The sequence below is a fragment of the Megascapheus bottae genome, chromosome 2 (genome assembly GCF_031878675.1).
Source record: "Megascapheus bottae isolate mThoBot1 chromosome 2, mThoBot2.hap1, whole genome shotgun sequence".
Classification (NCBI taxonomy): domain Eukaryota; kingdom Metazoa; phylum Chordata; class Mammalia; order Rodentia; family Geomyidae; genus Megascapheus; species Megascapheus bottae.
In genome coordinates, this window is record NC_143510.1 from 26,411,826 (window position 1) to 26,429,056 (window position 17,231).

Sequence of the window (17,231 nt, forward strand, 5' to 3'; positions counted from 1 at the left end):
CTATAATTATACAACAGAGAAAAACGATTGGGTTTGAATTGAATGTTTTAAAACACATCCTAAGACTTGAATAGAAGTAGGTTTCACTCATCTTCTGATATGTAATTGGGCTTTTCTAGAGATAATGAACCTTTTAATATGCTTTAAAAGGTTTTATAGATCGGCAGCACCGAGTTTCTACTGACCTTTCCTTTACCTTGATCTACACTTGATCCACTTCTCTAACGCCTCCCCACAAAATAGTCATAATTACTGCACTTTCACCCGGAATAAAACAGGAAATCATGTAATATGAAAGGGAGATATTCTCAGCATCACTGAGCAAGAGCAGTATCAGCATCACTGAGAATAGATGAGAAATGTGTAAATGAGTTAAAGGAATTAGAGTAGAAACAGGCAATGCGTATAGGCCCACCTTCCTGGCAAGAGGTGGAAGAGTGGCGGTGATAGTCCCCATATGAAGAAAGAACCCAAGTGACTGGATGTAGTGACTCCTGTTTTACACCAGAAATTGCTGCTTTCCTAACCAAACACCAGAGGGCAGTGGTGGCCCAGACCATCCAGCTGTGGCCCAATGTAATTGCGACATGGGAAATGACCATGCCCCAGGTACTACAACCAACTTTGAAGGTGGGAAACATTACTGGCCTCAGAGCCCAGTTATCAGCACAGCTGAATCCTTGCCTTTTCATTAATATACTAAGCCTCTGGTTGACTTAGAAGTGTGTTTACTGCTCCTGATGACCTGAACTCATGGCATAAAGTTCATTCAAGTATGTTAATATTTAGTCAACTTAATACTCACACCGGGGACAGTATTAGAAAGCCACTGCATCCTACTGGAATAATTATCAGTACTAACCATGCCCCATCTTGATGCCACAATCTGAACTTTTACAGAGAAGGATGACTCATACATAGCTTAATTGTAGATGATGGAAGTACAACTATATATTATAGGTAAGGAGTGTAATATTATAATATCTATCTTTCTATACATTGGACACCATGATAACTCCTTTATGCACAGAATCTTACTCCCCCCACTCCCACAGGTACTACTTTATAGGAAGAATTTAAAGACATTCCATTACATACAGCTAAGCCCCAGTGTTTTACACCTATATTCCTAGCTACTGAAGAGGCGGGGATCAGAGGATCATATCCCAAGGCCAGCCCAGAAAGAAAAGTCTCATACATTTCATTTCTAAAATAACCAGCAGAAGTCTGGGTAGAGGAATAGTTCAACTGGCAAAGCCCCAATATGAAGCCCTAAGTTCTGACCCTAGTATCACCAAAAACTACCACAATGACAAAAATACATCTTATACAATATATTTCCTGAGAGACTATTTATTCCTGAGAGAATAATTTATTTTAGAAGGAATATTTATTCCTGAGTTAGTATAGTTTATTTCCCTCAAGGTTCAAGAAGACAGGGTTCTATAAAAGATAGTGTCTTTTTCAAACTACACTTTTGAAAATTGGTATTTATTTTACTGTACCACACCAAGAAGGAAAAACTAAAATCTAATCCGTATGTTTTCTACCATAATCTATTCCTTCTTTGTTGTGTCCAAGAACACATCAACAATTCATTAGTAGTTCACAGAGCTCTATTTCACAATGGCCTGAGTTAGTATCTTATTTTGTCTTTTTAAAAAAAGTTATTGTGACCAATTTCTGCTTAAAAGGAGATTGTTCTAAAGGCTAAAACAAAATGTTCCAAGAGTATCATGAAAATAAATACATGAAATATAATACAAAGGGACACATTTACAGTCCCTGAAAACAAGAATGTACTGAAGAAACACAGCTTCCCCCTACATCTCTTACTGAACTTCATCTCTGTCACCTTTGCTTGTCAGTCCCCAGGAGATGCAGGAGCAGGGGTTGTTCTATTTTCCCAGGGCTCCTGCAGCCAACTGCAGGTCACACAGATGACAACAGCGAGATTATTTCCAACTCAGGACAGCACATTGTCATTTAGTTTGGTTTTTTTCCCTGTTGGCAACAATTATAGTTGCTACCATGAACAGTCTAGAGTCTCTGCTACCAAACTTCCTGCTGATTCTCTTAGGGACACTTACTTTTGAAAACTTGGTACACGCTGAAAAACACTTGTTTAGCCTATAATCCCAGCTACTCAGGAGGCTGAGATCTGAGAATTAAGGTTGAGAGCTACCCCAGACAGGAAGGTCTGTGAGACTCTTCTCTTCAAAACTCCAGAGGAAGAGCTGTGGCTCCAATAGTACAGATTTGGTCTTGAGCTGAAAAAAATATTTTTTAATAAAAACTAAGGGACAGAGCCCAGGCTGCCTAATCTGACTGTGCAGGTCTTATCTAAGCAATACATAAAGTAATATGTATTTTAATAATGTTATCTGCCCAGAGAGAGAGGTTGGGTTCTAGCAATGCAAATGAAACCCTGATTTCATTTTAGCCTACTGGCCTTAACCATTCCAGTTTGGATAAAAACAGATGTCAATTCAGTAAGGAAGAAGGCGGATTTTTAACAGTCTGCCTTGCAAAATAGTTGCTTTTAGATGATTTTCACAGATCTGTCTCCATGGTAACCGAAATGAAAAAGGTCACCAACCAGCCGAAAGCAAGTCTTCACTGTAAGTTCATCCACTGGGTGTCAGGAGGTTCAGTGCCACTACCAATTGTAAGTAGGAGAGCTTAACTAATAACCAAGTGTGCAGACAGGAAAGGTTATTTTTTGTTTGTTTGTTCTATCAGCAACTTTACCTCTAGCAAGTTTTCTTTGCCTTCAGCAGGAAGGAAACTTGACCTTGGTCTTTAACCTATCGCAAAACTAACACAATATTTAGGATTGTATGATTTTCTTTTATCTAAAAGTCATTTACTGTCCAGAGCATGGCGAGTTCAAGTTCCCAGAGAAGAAGCATCCCTGACTAGCTACCTGCCATGAACTTGGCAGAATTCTGAAAACCACAATAGTTATGTCTGAACTTACAGCAGGGAATGCAACCTGTCAAAAATATGAACTCATTTGTTGCAATGGCAGTGTAAAAACACAATAAGATATTTACAGTGTTTTTGTACTTTCTTTGAAATGAAATTCTGTAAAGAAATGGAATATATCCATTTTTAAAAGCATTTTACAACATAAAAATTTTGCAAGACTTATTTAAAGTTCAAAGGATCTCTCTCCCAATTAATGGTTAATATTTGAAGTAACTAAAAATCCATGTAAAGCTATTTCTATAACACCAAATTTAAGAATATGTCCCCTCTATTTCCATATCAATATTTAAACATGCATAAATTTTAATGGAATATATTTATAGATATGGCAGGCAGGTCATGCTTTCATTTATTAACCAAGATACCTCCGCCACTGTACTCTGTGACACTTTATCCGTTAAGCAGTTCTATGTAATTGCCTAAGATAAAGGTTGATGCAGGACAGTGGGCAGCCCTGAAGACTACATGGCCCCAGACCATAGCAGGGACTGACTCCTCTGCTTGCCCTGAGGCGCTTAACCAAAAGTCACTGCTTGAGACCTGAAAGACTTTGCAGCAACTCCAAAAGCATCTGTCATTTCCTGCCTCCATGGTAATGAGAGGGATAATGAAATGCAAACTTTTATCAGACAGCTCACAGATTTTAATGCCAACACTTCATCCAGTTCCTTTGTGAAAGAAAAAGAACTGAATTCTAAACTTGGAGTAAGGATATCATGTTGAACACAGGTAAAACTCTCAGTCTTGAAACCCAAGTCGTTGCGCCTTGTTAGTGGAAGTAATAACTTCTGACTTGAGAAAATGAGACTTCCTGTGGTTAAATATCGGATGGTAGCATCCAGTTCACTGAGGACAGATGTCTTCAAAAGGAATGCTCATTCCCTCAGGGTACTCTTAATAAAGTTAAGATGAGCCCATGTCCCTAGAAACCCTAGAGCCAGAAGAGGAGAAATGTCCCAAGTGGAAAAAAAAAAAACAAAAAACCTGCCATAAGCAAAGAAGCCAAACAAAGAGCTCAAAGCCCTGAGTTTAAGCAGTGTCACTGGTGCGCAGACACACACACACACACACACACACACACACACACACACACACACTTTGATTGTGTCTCTTTGGCTGTGGCAGGGGAGGGGGCTGTAGTCACTGGGTGGGCACAGCCAAAGTTTCTATTATAATATTCCACAGGCCACTGCACTGAGCCTGTGGAATTCAAAAACATTGGTTCTTTGAATCCTAGGGTAACAAAACATTTTTTTCACAGATGTTTCTCAAGTACCTGGCATATGAAAGGCACGTTAATTATATACCAAATGATGGACTGCATGAGTATGCTACATAAACATGCAATCTTATATTTGAAAATAATAGTTATGATAGTTATGCTTTTGTCCAAATGTCTACATCTTTTTGTGTGAAATTCAATGACGGGTACCATTGGTGAATGACTATTCAAGTTGTTTTTCAACAGGTCATGTTTTGGCGAATGACTGACTATTGAAGTTGTTTAACACTAAATTAATGGCTACTTTTCACTGCCAATGAGTCATAGGGACTATTCAGAATCAGGGAGTTCATGTTGGTTTGGCTATCACATCTCTTGTGGGGTGCTGGCATCAGTTCTCAGAGAAAATGAAGGAAAGCTTCATACATTATGTTATTTTCCTCCTGTCGCAAAACTGCTTATGGAAAGAGAAGGCCAGCTCTGTTTCTACTCTTCATTCCCACATTGCAGGGCCACTGCTAGGAAATTCTCACTTGTGTTGAGCACTATCAATGACAGAGAAGATCACAAATTCGGGGAAAAGCTGATATAATTTCAGTACTTTACAGCCTTTTTAGCTTTGCTGCTAAGCCAATGTATCCCATTTATGTATAAGCAGTAGGAAAGTGATAAATATTCATCCCAACTGTAAGTTCCACAGGTATCCAGTTCAACAAAATTGGCAGCAAGTTTGCATTTAAGGTGAAAAGGTAATGAGAAGCTAAGCACTTACCTGTGTGATATAGATGACTTTGTGCAGCTGAATTAATATCTGCTGAATGGGGTCACTGATTTGGCGCACTTTCCTGTGGGACACAGCAATTCCTGCAGATGCTGCCAGTGACAAATTCTGCAGTCAGTCAAGTTCTCTTATCAGCAAAAGTGGTCATGGAATATAAAGTAAAATTCTGGGAATTCTTTTCCATTTTTCCAACGTCATAATTTTTCTTGGGTTAATATACATTTGTAATATGAGGGGGTCTTGTGATAGTCCCATATATGTACATAATGTTCTTTGAACAAATTCACCCTCTTTAAACAAAGACCTCAGCCTACCAAGGAGACAACAAACACAGACCCTGGAATAAGTAATTATTTCCGTTCATATCTCACATTTCTAAATAACATAACAACAGTATCAATCCTAGCATTTGAATGATTACTAGTCCCTTGGATATTTTGCCTACAATTACAGATAACTACCTCCCACCCCCGTCCCCCCAGGAGTCAGTGTTACCTTAGAAAGTGTGGCCACTAGGATGGATCACTACTACACTGTTGGTGGGAGTGCAAACTCATTCAATCACTATGGAAAGCAGTATGGCAGTTCCTCAAATGACTAAACATAGAGCTCCCCTACGATCCAGCAATTCCACTACTTGACATTTACCCAATCATCCAGAAATAAGGACATACTAAATCCACTAGCACAACGATGTTCATTGCAACACTATTTACCATAGCAAAGATATGGAACCAACCCAGATGCCCCTCAGTTGATGACTGGATCAACAAGTTGTGGTATTTATACACAATGGAATTCTATGCTGCTGTCAGAAGAAAGATATCGCCCATTTGTAAGGAAATGGAAAGACTTAGAAAAAAACATATTAAGTGAAGTAAGCCAGACTCAAAGGAACATAGGCCCAATAGTCTCCCTCATTTGTCATAATCAGTAGAAACCTCGGGCTCTCCTAGCAGAGATTTACAATAGAACAAAATCTAGAGACATTAGTCCAAATAGTACGACACTAAATGTAAGGAACCCCAGGATAAGGAAACAAAAGCCATATAATGAGTGACTATTGTCCTTAAGGTACTATGTTATCTCTCATCTTTTTTGCCATCCCTTGGCTATCTCATATTGTTACAATTTTTCACTTTGTTATCTGATATATTTTGTATGTGCTTAACTGATTATTTGAAATTGGATAGGGAAGGGGGGGAATCAAGATAAGCGCGGGGGGGGGAGGGGGGTTGGGATGGAAATGGGAACCATGTCATGAGAAAGGGTATCAATGTCTGTGAAGTTATACACCTTCTATCTGGTGAATATAATGTATCCCTTCTATTAATCACAATAAAAATTATATGAAAAAAAGAAAATGTGGCCACTGAAAAGCCACTTCAAACAAAAGCAGCTAAGATGCTAACAAGTCTGAAAATTTTACATTAAAACTTTGATAACATCTTAAAACTAATTTTACCAACACTATAAAACGCAAATACCAAAAATTCTCTTAGCGGGAATGAAGTAACTTTCAAATCCTTGAGTAGTACAAGTCTTAAGTTGCATTTTGAGACACCCTCGCTGTAAAACCACATTACCTCACAGTTTCAGGCTAACTGGTGTCAAGTTGTACATGGGTTGCCCCCCTGATGTTATATGCAGTGGCCACAAGTGGTCTATGCTTGGCTTGGGAGACCCAGAGCTATTTAAGGGATCGCTTTGATCCCTGTATTAGCCATGAACCCCCTCGTCTCTTTGTACTTGAAGATCACTGAGGAGAAATTGAAGAGTATCTTCAAATACGTGCGTGTCCCTCAGTCTCCTCCTTTGCCCTTTCTCTTCACACTTTACCAGCAGCATGCTTTCTGCAATAGTTTCCTTTTTTAAAAAGGAGATCTAAGACTGGACATTTAAAGCCAGCCCAGGCAGGAATGTCCAAGTCTGTGAGATTCTGATCTCCAATTGGCCAGAAATGCAGCTGTGGATCCAGTGGAAGAGTGCTCACCTTATGCAAAAAAAACTCAGGGACAGTGTCTAAGCCCTGCGTTCAAGTCCCCAGGGTGAAAAGTTACCCTCCACCATAAAAAAAAAATTAAAGAGAATATAAATTAAAATGAAAGAGAATAACAATTGCTGTAATAATAATTAAGCAATTTTAAAATTCTTGATTTGACTAAGACATTTTCAAAATGTTTAAAGAGAAAATTTAATGTGGCCATTTAGGGAGTTAACTTGTTTTATTATAAGCAAATGAAAATGGACAGTAAGATACAATAAACATCCTCTTTAATGGTATCTTTACTAAGTTGATTGAAAATTAACACTAGAAATAATCTAGTTTTGTATCCTCTATGTTAAAAACCTGTGCAAATGTTTGGGAACTAAAGAGTCTACTTCCCATGTGCAATGTGTGTAACTTCTTTTAAGCAGCAATTATGTGATCGTCTAGATTGACACACTGCCCCTAAGCCGGGTAAAAACATGTGAAGGTAAATTAGAAAAGAGCTAACGTAACTACCCAACAGAGACAGCACTGGCCTGACCCCTTCCAAGCATCCATATGTCACATGCTTTGAATGATACTTCTGTCAGAAATAATTCAGAAAATTTAAATAGTCTAGAACCAAACCAAAATGTAAAGGGAGCCACACTGACAATGCTAGGGAAACATTAACTTCATATTTTCTGGAACTAGAGGGCTTAGGTTTTAAGTATTTTTATGCCAGCATAAATATGATGGCATGGGGTGGGAGGGTCTACAATGTACCCGTGACTGAGGCCAGCTAGAGTCAAGGAGACCTCTGAAGTCTGAGCCTGAGAGGCTCAGTGCATGCCATCCGCTCTGGTGAATCTTGTTTGCCCCCAAATTCATGCAAGACTTCAATCCCATATTCTATGACACCTGTAAGAGAGTGGGAACCCGTCTTATGGCCTCCTATGAACTCAGCATAAGCTCAGCAGAGGCAGGCCCTCAGAAATGACTGGTTTGCATGAGGACATGAGAACAGAGTTCCCACAATAGATTCCAGGTAGAATTATAAGAGTGAGAGAACAGACAAACAAACACAGGCATCTGATGCCAAGTGCTTATTCAACATTCTGCCTCTAAAGGAAGCATTACACCGGCATCAGTGACATACACTTGGACCTCTGAACCTGTGAGCTACCTAAACCTCTTTTATTTCTAAGTGAGCCTGCCTTTTATTTAGTATAGTCCTGAGAAGCTGACCAATATGAGGTCCCATCAAGAAGAGAAGAAAGTGTCTGACAGGTAGGGGGTTTGACATGGGGTATTTACCAGCAGAAACCAAGAGGGAGTTCCACAATCCAGGAGGCAGGGATTGCTAGGAAGGGACTTGACTGTTTAGGCCATTTCCTGCTACCCTCAGCCCTTGTGAGATTTCCCTCTGGATGAGAGGAAGCAAACTCAAAGCATTCGCTCCTTTATCCCCTTGCTCAGGCAACCAAGTGCTTTGAAACTTCAGAGCCAACTAGTTTAAAGGCCACCAGAAGCAAAGCTGCTTTGAAGTCGTTCCCTCTGGTATTCTGAGGAAATCTCTTTTAATGTGATGCATCTTACATCTGTTCTGGTTTCACTGTGTGTGTGGGGGGGTGCAATCTCTTTAGTTATTCCTCCATTATGTAAAACACAATCTCAGGACTTTTTTTGCCAGTCCTGGGCCTTGAACTCAAGAACTGAGCACTGTCCTTGGGCTTTCTCAAGGCTAGAGCTTGACCACTTGAGCCATAGCACCTCTTCTGGCTTTTTCTATGTATATATGGTACTGAGGAATCAAACCAGGGTCTTCATGCATGCTAGGCAAGCACTCTACCACTAGGCCAAACTCCCAGCCCCCAATCTCAGGACTTTTTAAGTGCAAACTGGCTGCATAAAATACAGAGCCAGTGTGCTGTGCATTGTTTACTGCACTATCGTTTCCTTCACTTGCTTTTGACTCCTCATGAACCCCCACCATTAAGTAGCAAGTGGGGTTCCCATTGCCTCAAGACAGGGGGGCAGAGAGGAACCAGGGACACACGGAGTGTGATCCTGGGTCTCTTTTTTAATTATTATAAAAGCGATATACAGAAAGGTTACAGTTACATAAGTCAGGTAAATACATTTCTTTGGGGACAATGTCACCCCTTCCCTCTGTCTCTCCCAGTTTTTCCCTTCCATCCCTCTATCAACAAGCTGCAAAGTTCGTTTTCCACATAATGCCCAGGGAGTACCACTGCTGAATCTGTTTACCCCTTGTCCCTCCATTTCTGTGACTCCCGCCCCCCAATCTAGGCTTCTTTTTTAAAGCAAGTTTCAGACAGGGGCTAAAAGATTCAGAAAGATTATTTCTGAATATCCTTCTTCCATCCTGAGTAGTGAAAACTACTAAGAAGGTGAAGAGGAAGAAATGGAAGAAAAGAAACCACAGGACCATGCACTCCAGGCAGTGTCTGGAGTTGAGGCAGGAGGGGAGGCTGGTTGACACAGCTCTTCTCAACTTTGGACAGCCCATTGTGGAAGGCTGTGTACTCTCCTCCCACCAGGGTCTCAGGCAGAATCAGCGGGGGAAGAGCCTCCCAGGACATCAGGACAGATCAGTCCTAAGGATTTTCAGTGGGCTGGAGGAAGAGCAAGCTAGCCCTGCCCACCCTCCCTGAGGAAGCACCCTCCCACCGCTGGAGAGTGTGCTGTGGTGATCCTACCTTCAGGCTAAGGTGACAGCCTTGTACAGAAACATGGATGGGGCCTGGACTCAGTGAGGATGGGGAACACACTCCAAGGCCCCAGTACAGCAGCACAAGAAGCCCAAAGGGTGAAAGTGTCCCCCAGGGAGGACAAGAAGAAAGGGCAATTGCCAAGTTGCTGAGATCCACCAAGCAATGATAGCCAACACATTGCCTGTACACTTACAGATTGTGTTTTCTGATAGCAGTCCAACAAGCTACTAAGTTCAGTTTGGCTAAAGTAGAGCCATTACATTCTCTTCCTGAGTTTGTGCCCAGATAACAGCATCTGCACTGCATGTGGTCCACAGAGCCCACCTTCTTCACTGGCTCAATTATTACTTCCGTGACTGCCATGACCAGTCATGCCATTTCCCGTGGTTCTTACCGGAGGGAATTCCTTTTGCTCTGGAAGTCAATTCTATCGATGAAGCTCCGATTTCTCAAGAGAATGTCATTACGCATGCAAAGGCTAACAATCAAACTAGAAGGAATGGAAAGCAGAACTGAGCTTTGCTTCTTCCCAATCATATACGAGAACTTGGTCCCGATCTAATGTTCTTCAATAATGTCACAGTAAATTTAACTATCAATCTACACCAATAAATGTGCAGACAGCTTAAAATAGAAATTGATATACTGGGATGGCTAAAAGCTTGATGAAGTTAATATAGTTTCATTGTCCTGCAGAAATTTCAGTCTTCTGCTTCACTTAGCAATCATATTTCATCTTTGCCTTTTGGTGTACCTGTATAAAATCCCTGTCCTAATACTCATTGGCTGTTAGTCCACCACTTGGTGCCAGCACTAATGGATTAAATAAAACCTAGACACCTGGTGAAGAATAGCAATTATCCTTTTATTTTACTTCAGTGTAAGCAGTTATATAATAAAACTCAAGGGATACTATCTAGAACCTCCTCAGTGTAGGAAATAAGGTCAATAGTGGTCCATTTTCAAGACAAGGAGTCTGTCCCTGAGTGAAAATTTACTAGGCTCATGCTTCCTCAGTGGCTTCACTGATTACTGATGTGGCAGTAGTCAAGTTCATGCACCTGGAAGGCCCTGAGACAAGCAGCACAGGCAAACAGGGCATCAGAGGGGATCAACTAGCCGGGGAAAATGAGAAAGTTAGTAAATACCTCATATGCACCAGGAAACACAAACCCAGGAAAGCTTTCCCACCACAAGAGAACAAAGAGGGTGGAGACAGCCATTGCCCTCTTCTAAAATGCAACTAATCTCAAGAGGTGCATATGTTAAAATATGTAGAAAATAGTGAAGTTTGGGCAATGGCTGGGAAGATTGTACACTCCATAGTACTCAGCCATTAAAGAACCAGAGGAAGGGATCTGTATATTAAAGAATAAATAGAGCCAGGCGCGGTGGCTCATGCCTGTAATCCTAGCTACTCAGGAGGCTGAGATCTGAGGATCAAAGGTTTAAAGACAGCCCAGGCACTAAAGACCGTGAGACTCTTATCTCCAATTAACTACTAGAAAATAGGAAGTAGCGCTGTGGTTCCAGGGGTAGGGTAGTAGCCTTGAGCTGAAGAGTTCAGTCCCAGAGTTCAAGCCCCATGACCCCCCCACCCCCCCGCGCACACACAAATACACAAAGAATAAATGGATTGCTATAACTTCTTTGTATGTGTCTGCCCACCAAACACCCTTTCTAGAAAAACCAGCATTAAAGTCTCACTTCAGTATTTCATGTCTCCGAGTCCATTCTTTTGAGTTTGTGTGAGTTGTTTTCTCACACTCAGTAATCTGCTGAACCATGATGAGAGGCTATCTCAGCCATACAGGACAAGCAGTGACCTGGACAGAAGGAAGAGGCCTCTTGAAATTAAGAGAGATACTCCTACAGCAGCCATTAGAGAATGGTTGGGCTGACAGCCTGACTTAGTGGTTTGATCAATTTTTTTGAAAAAAGTAAACTAACATAAATTCAATAACTCACCAAAAAATTAATATTCCCTCTCAGGTTAACTGTATACTAAGATTCCCAATCAGGAACTGACAAGTAGACATACACATAGTCAGACAGACAGACAGACAGACAGTCAGACAGATGTAGATGAATGGATAGATAGGAGATAGATAGATAGATAGATAGATAGATAGATAGATAGATAGATAGATAGATAGATAAGATAGACAGGAAGGTAAGCAGGTAAGCAAGCAAGCAGGCAAGCAGACAGACAGGAATAGATTTAGCTGGTTGCTGCACTGAGTGTTTCTGTAAAGGAATATGTCAGCTTGATGTCCATGCATGCAAGATGTCTTGGTTCCTGTGCAAAAGACTTCCCATGAAGCTTAGGATCTCATTACTATTGATTGGCTCATCTGAACCCATCCTCAAAACGTAGTCTCTGTGACAGCCAGATTCAATTAGCTCCATGACTCTGAAAAACTACTTGTTAAAATCCATTAAAAAATCATTAATGGTGACAAGTTGGGATTTGAGAGCCAAGCTTTTCTCCATTCTATTATTTTTACACTGTGTTACAATCATCACCTGTCTTGCTGACCCCCCCTCCCTTGTGCTGAACCTTTCAATCTCTCTTTCCTTTAGCCATCCTTCAATGCAGAAGCCCTCAGGGCAGGAAGTAGACTGGATTTAACCGCTGGTTTCTGTTTGTTCTTAGCATATATTGCGCTCATTAATAACTTCCATAAGACGGAGAATCTTGTTTTAAAAAAAAAAAAAACATGGTGCTGGTGACTCAAGCTTGTAATTTTGGTTTGAGGCCACCCCACTAAAACAAGTCCTTAAGACTCATCTCTAAAACAGGGTTTGTTTTTTTTTAATCTGGGCTATAAAAGTGGCACAAATAGTGGAGCACGAGCTGTGCAAGAAAGCCCAGTGAGTTCCCAGTTCTGAGTTCAAAACCACAGCACCACCAAAAAAATAAAATCCCTACAGAGATTATTTAAATGTACATCTCCAGGTGGCACCCTCTTGGAACCTGGTACTCATTCTTTCAGAGTCCTTCAGAGTCTCCCTTGGCATGAAGAAATAGAAAGCAAATAATCGTTAGAAAAGGAAATCTGTGCCTTTCACCTCTACCCCAACATCCAGTCTAATCTAAAATAAAATCATACAGGTTGAGTCATTTTTATCCAAAATGCTTAGGAAGAGAAGCATTTTGAATTGCAGATTGGTGGAAATTTTTTTGGTACATTTATGTGTACATAATGAGATACATCGGAGCTGGGATTCTAGGCTAAACAAAAAAAAATTCATTTACATTCCTTACGAGTTATACTCATAGCCTGAAGGTAATTTTACACAAAATTTTTAGAGCGCACCTAAATTTTGACTGGGACTAATCGCTTGAGTCAAGTATGAGTTTTCCATGTGTCAGCACTTTAAAAGTTTTGTGTTTGGAAGCATAGATTTGGGATTTGCAGTTAGAGATGCAAGGATAAGCAGGGGCTGTAACTTATTTAGTAGTGGATCTATGTGAGTTACTCAATAAGTAGCTTTCAAAACCCTCATCTCAGAGGACATAATCAAGACAGATATCAAGTTATATATGTACATATATACATATTTATCACTATATATATAACTTTGCTGAAGATGCTCATAATCTAGTTGAGAAATATAAATAACACACTCTCCCAAAAGAAATACAGAAAAGTCTGTAATTAACTACCAAATTACACAGTATAGCCAAGCATTCATAGAATTTTGACTAAAATTTCATAGGCTGAATTATAGGCAGGGAAAAGCTACTTGCAAAGCAAGAAAGAAACCTATATTCAGAGCCACTTTGATAACTGTGAAAAAATAATTTGACCTACAGTATGCCAATATTTAACTGGAAACTAAGCTACTAAGGGATGACCATGTAAAGACAACCAGGATATTAGCTGTGCCCACTGTAATATTCCAATGAAACATCAGCTGCTTTATTTATCTCTGACCTTTATGAACAAAAGATAAGTGTAATAATAGAACCACATCATCTATGAAAAAAACATAATTAAAAGCCCAAGAGTTTCTGCATACCCATCTGGTGCCTGGATGTCAAGCACTATCTAGAGGAAAACCAAGCAAGGAATGAAAACATGTCAGTGCTGGTTAACAGTTAAATTAGGTCATGCTGTTAGCTGACATTACATTTCCACTTCAAACTTGGGGTTTGGCCTGTACATTCCAAATTGTACAATTAACCCACACCAATAGCGTTCATAACATTCCAGTTCATGATGCATCCATGGCAGAGCACAAATTTCCAATGTTATGTTTTGTTATGATTTTAATTTCCCCAAGTCTATGTCATCTCTGTGCCTTGAGAGAAAAGGGCATTTTTCTACACAACCAACCCTAGAATTTTTCCCACTCAAAATATTCAGTAATATCATTTGAGTTAAAGCAATTATATTAACTATATAGACCACAGAATCAATCTCTTATTTATGTATGCTTACTATTTTTACAGTACCAGGGACTCACCCCCAGGACTATACTTCCCAGAATCCTACTACTTGAGCTATATTCCACTCAGTTTTTAATCTGTTTTTCTTTTTTAAATAAGATCTCACAGGACTGGCTTGTCAAAACAACCAAGAAGCTCTTAGTTCAATCCCTAGTGCTGGAAAAAAAAACAAAACAGTAATAGGAAAAACAAACACTTGGGAGTACCACAAGTTCTACCCACTTTCTACTTCAATTGATTGCTTCAAGGAATGGACACTTGGCCTAATTTTATGCTGTAAATGTATTGAGTATAGATGCCACAGTGGAAAAAGATATTCTTTTTTCTTTTTTCTCCTGATTACATCAATGATTACGTTCTCGTATGATATGAGAATATCTTCATCATTTCTCAAATATTAGCTAATGTTCTTTCATAATAAATTCAATAGAGCTCAGAACAACAACATCTACTTAGAATTTAATAGTGTTTTTCTTATATCTCATTTTTCTCTATTTATGCCAATTGATATTATCCTTGTTTCCCATTTACAGAAATTATATTCATTTCCTCTATAAACAAGTTTAAGTTGATAGGTGTTTCGTTAGCGCAGTAGGTAGCATGTCAGTCTCATAAGTTTAAGCTGATTTTTATTTGAAATTGTGTTAAGGAAAAATACTGGGAAGCCAGGTACCAGTGGCTCACACTTGTAATCCTTGCAACTCAGGAAGCTGAAATCTGAGGATCATGGTTCACAGACAACCCAGTCAGGAAAGTTTGAGACTCTTATGTCCATTTAATCACAGAAAAAGCCAGAAGTGGTGCTATGGTAGAGTGCTAGCCTCAAACCAAAGTCGCTCAGGGACAGCCCAAGACCTACAGTTCAAGCCTCAGGACCAGCTAAAAGAAAAAGAAAAACTGGGGAAATGGTACAACTGGTATTCTGCTAGAGTCCCGTCTATGTAATGATATTATACCAGTTAGGAAAATGGTGCTAAAATTATTAATATTAAAGATGTTCATTTGTTGATTCCATGTTAATTACTGTTATGTTCACCCATGCAACACAGTAATTACTAAATTTGCATTTCTGTTGACTGGAACTACAACTGGTTATTTAACCCAAAGAATATAAGCAAATAAATTATTGGTAGAATTTAGTTAATAATAAGAGATAAGTCCAGGCACCAATGGCTCATGCCTGTCTTCATAGCTACTCTGAGGATCATAGTTCAACGCCAGTCCAAGAAGTAAAGTCCATGAGATTTTCATATCCTATTAATTAACACCCAAAAACAAATCTGAAGTGGAGCTCCACTTGAGTAAAAAAGCTCAGGAACAATATTCAGGCCCTAAGTTCAAACCCCAGGATCAACACACACACACACACACACACACACACACACACACACACACACACACACACACCTTTACCTTTACCTAATAACTTTACTATTATTATTGAACCTTGGTCCTTTTTAATAGAGAAATTAAATAGATTAATCCTTTTTTATCCCTTAATGTTAACTTTTATGTTTGAGTATATATAACTTAAATAAGGAAAAATACAATGTAAGGCCATTTTAAAAATTATAGTCATTGTAAACAAATAAAAAGAACTTGAAAAGAATTTTATGTGTAAAGGTGATCTAAGAAAGAAGATTCAAAGATGAGAAGGGATATCAATGTTCAAGAAGCAATTAACCCACTACCTAACAAATGTAACTGTAATCCCTCTTTAAGTTATCCCAACAATTAAAAAAGGAAAAGGGTTCACTCCCTTATACCATAATTATGAACAGCTTATAGAAATATGAAAAAGTTACTGCTTTTTGCTACTTTAAACACCAATGGCTTACTAGTTACTTCCAATGAGGCAGAAATTTGAATTGTGGAAAAACAATCCATGATAAGTGAACATAGAAATCATTTTGGTATCATCAAATAATGGTGGTAGGCACACCAAATAGAATTCTCCGGACAGTTGCATTAAAAAATACATCTCAAACATCATCAGACATTTTAGTTCCAACTATAATGCTGTGTTTACCCACTGAGGCCATAACATCAATGTGATCAAACAGAGATTACAAAAGAATCATAGCAAGAAGGCTACAGGACTGACTGCCACATTGGGACTAACTCAGCTCTAGCTCTTATGGTGGGCCCTGAGGATGAGGGGTGGCACTATTAGAAACACATCAAGAGACTGCAAAGTTGAAGAAATAAAAATGATATGAATTGAAATAAAAAGGTATGAACTGAAGATATCAATCCCATATTGTTACTGTATCTGACTTTGTTACCTGGTATATTGTATATGCGTTTATTTGAAATAGGAAAGGAAGGGAAAAAAACAAAATGATTGGGAGGGGTCAGAGAAGGGAAATGGGGACAAAAATATAAGAAGGGGTATCAATGTATGAAAAGTAATGCACCTACTATCTGGTGAATGTTACTGTAAACCCTCTATATATTACCTCGATAATAAAACATAAAATAAAATAGAAAGGTATGAACTATAATGCAAATGACACTGAATTTCAGGAAGACATGTATGATCTCATTGTTGTTAACAAGAAGTTACCTGGTCTAGGTCTTGAGCCTATGCCACCAGTAAAGTCTCTGAAAAGAAAAGAAGGGGCCATTAGAAGGGATTCCTTTGATTTGGATTTAACACACATTTACTGATAGCTACATTCTATTGTGGTCTACTTCATAAACATTTTTAAGTTATTCTCAAGGATTAATGCAGAGTATATATATATACATATATATATATTCTCACTCAAAAAGTAGAATGGACACTCCCCCTAGCAAATACAGAACGCTTGCCCATGTGACTGTCTACATGCACTACGGCTGTTGAAGAGCCTTAATCTCAGTATCCTGAATTACTTTTCTTTCTGTTACACTTCAAATGAAAATGACTCTATGAAAAAAAAATAATAACAGGGCCTGGGAGTTTGGCCTATTGACAGAGTACTTGCCTAGCATGCACAAGGACCTGGATTCAATTCCTCGGCACCACGTACATAGAAAAAAAGACAGAAGTGAGTGATTCTGTGGCTCAAGTGGTAGAACACTAGAGCCTA

General features: G+C 39.2%; 1 protein-coding gene across 6 annotated transcripts in view; it reads right to left on the reverse strand.

Annotated features, from left to right (window-relative positions):
• Nek10 (NIMA related kinase 10) overlaps positions 1 to 17,231 on the reverse strand; it is a 134,265-nt gene that overhangs the window by 18,550 nt on the left and 98,484 nt on the right. For 5 of the 6 annotated variants that reach the window (XR_016533408.1, XM_090322485.1, XM_090322467.1 and 2 more), the window contains 2 exons: positions 16,724 to 16,761; positions 4,986 to 5,086 (listed from right to left, as the gene is read on the reverse strand). Coding sequence is in view for 5 of the 6 variants with exons in the window: in XM_090322485.1 (XP_090178611.1) it covers positions 4,986 to 5,086; positions 16,724 to 16,761 (139 nt within the window). In the remaining variant the exon portion in view is untranslated. The remainder of the gene's footprint in view (positions 1 to 4,985; positions 5,087 to 16,723; positions 16,762 to 17,231) is intronic. The other variant, XM_090322499.1, reaches the window with a different exon arrangement.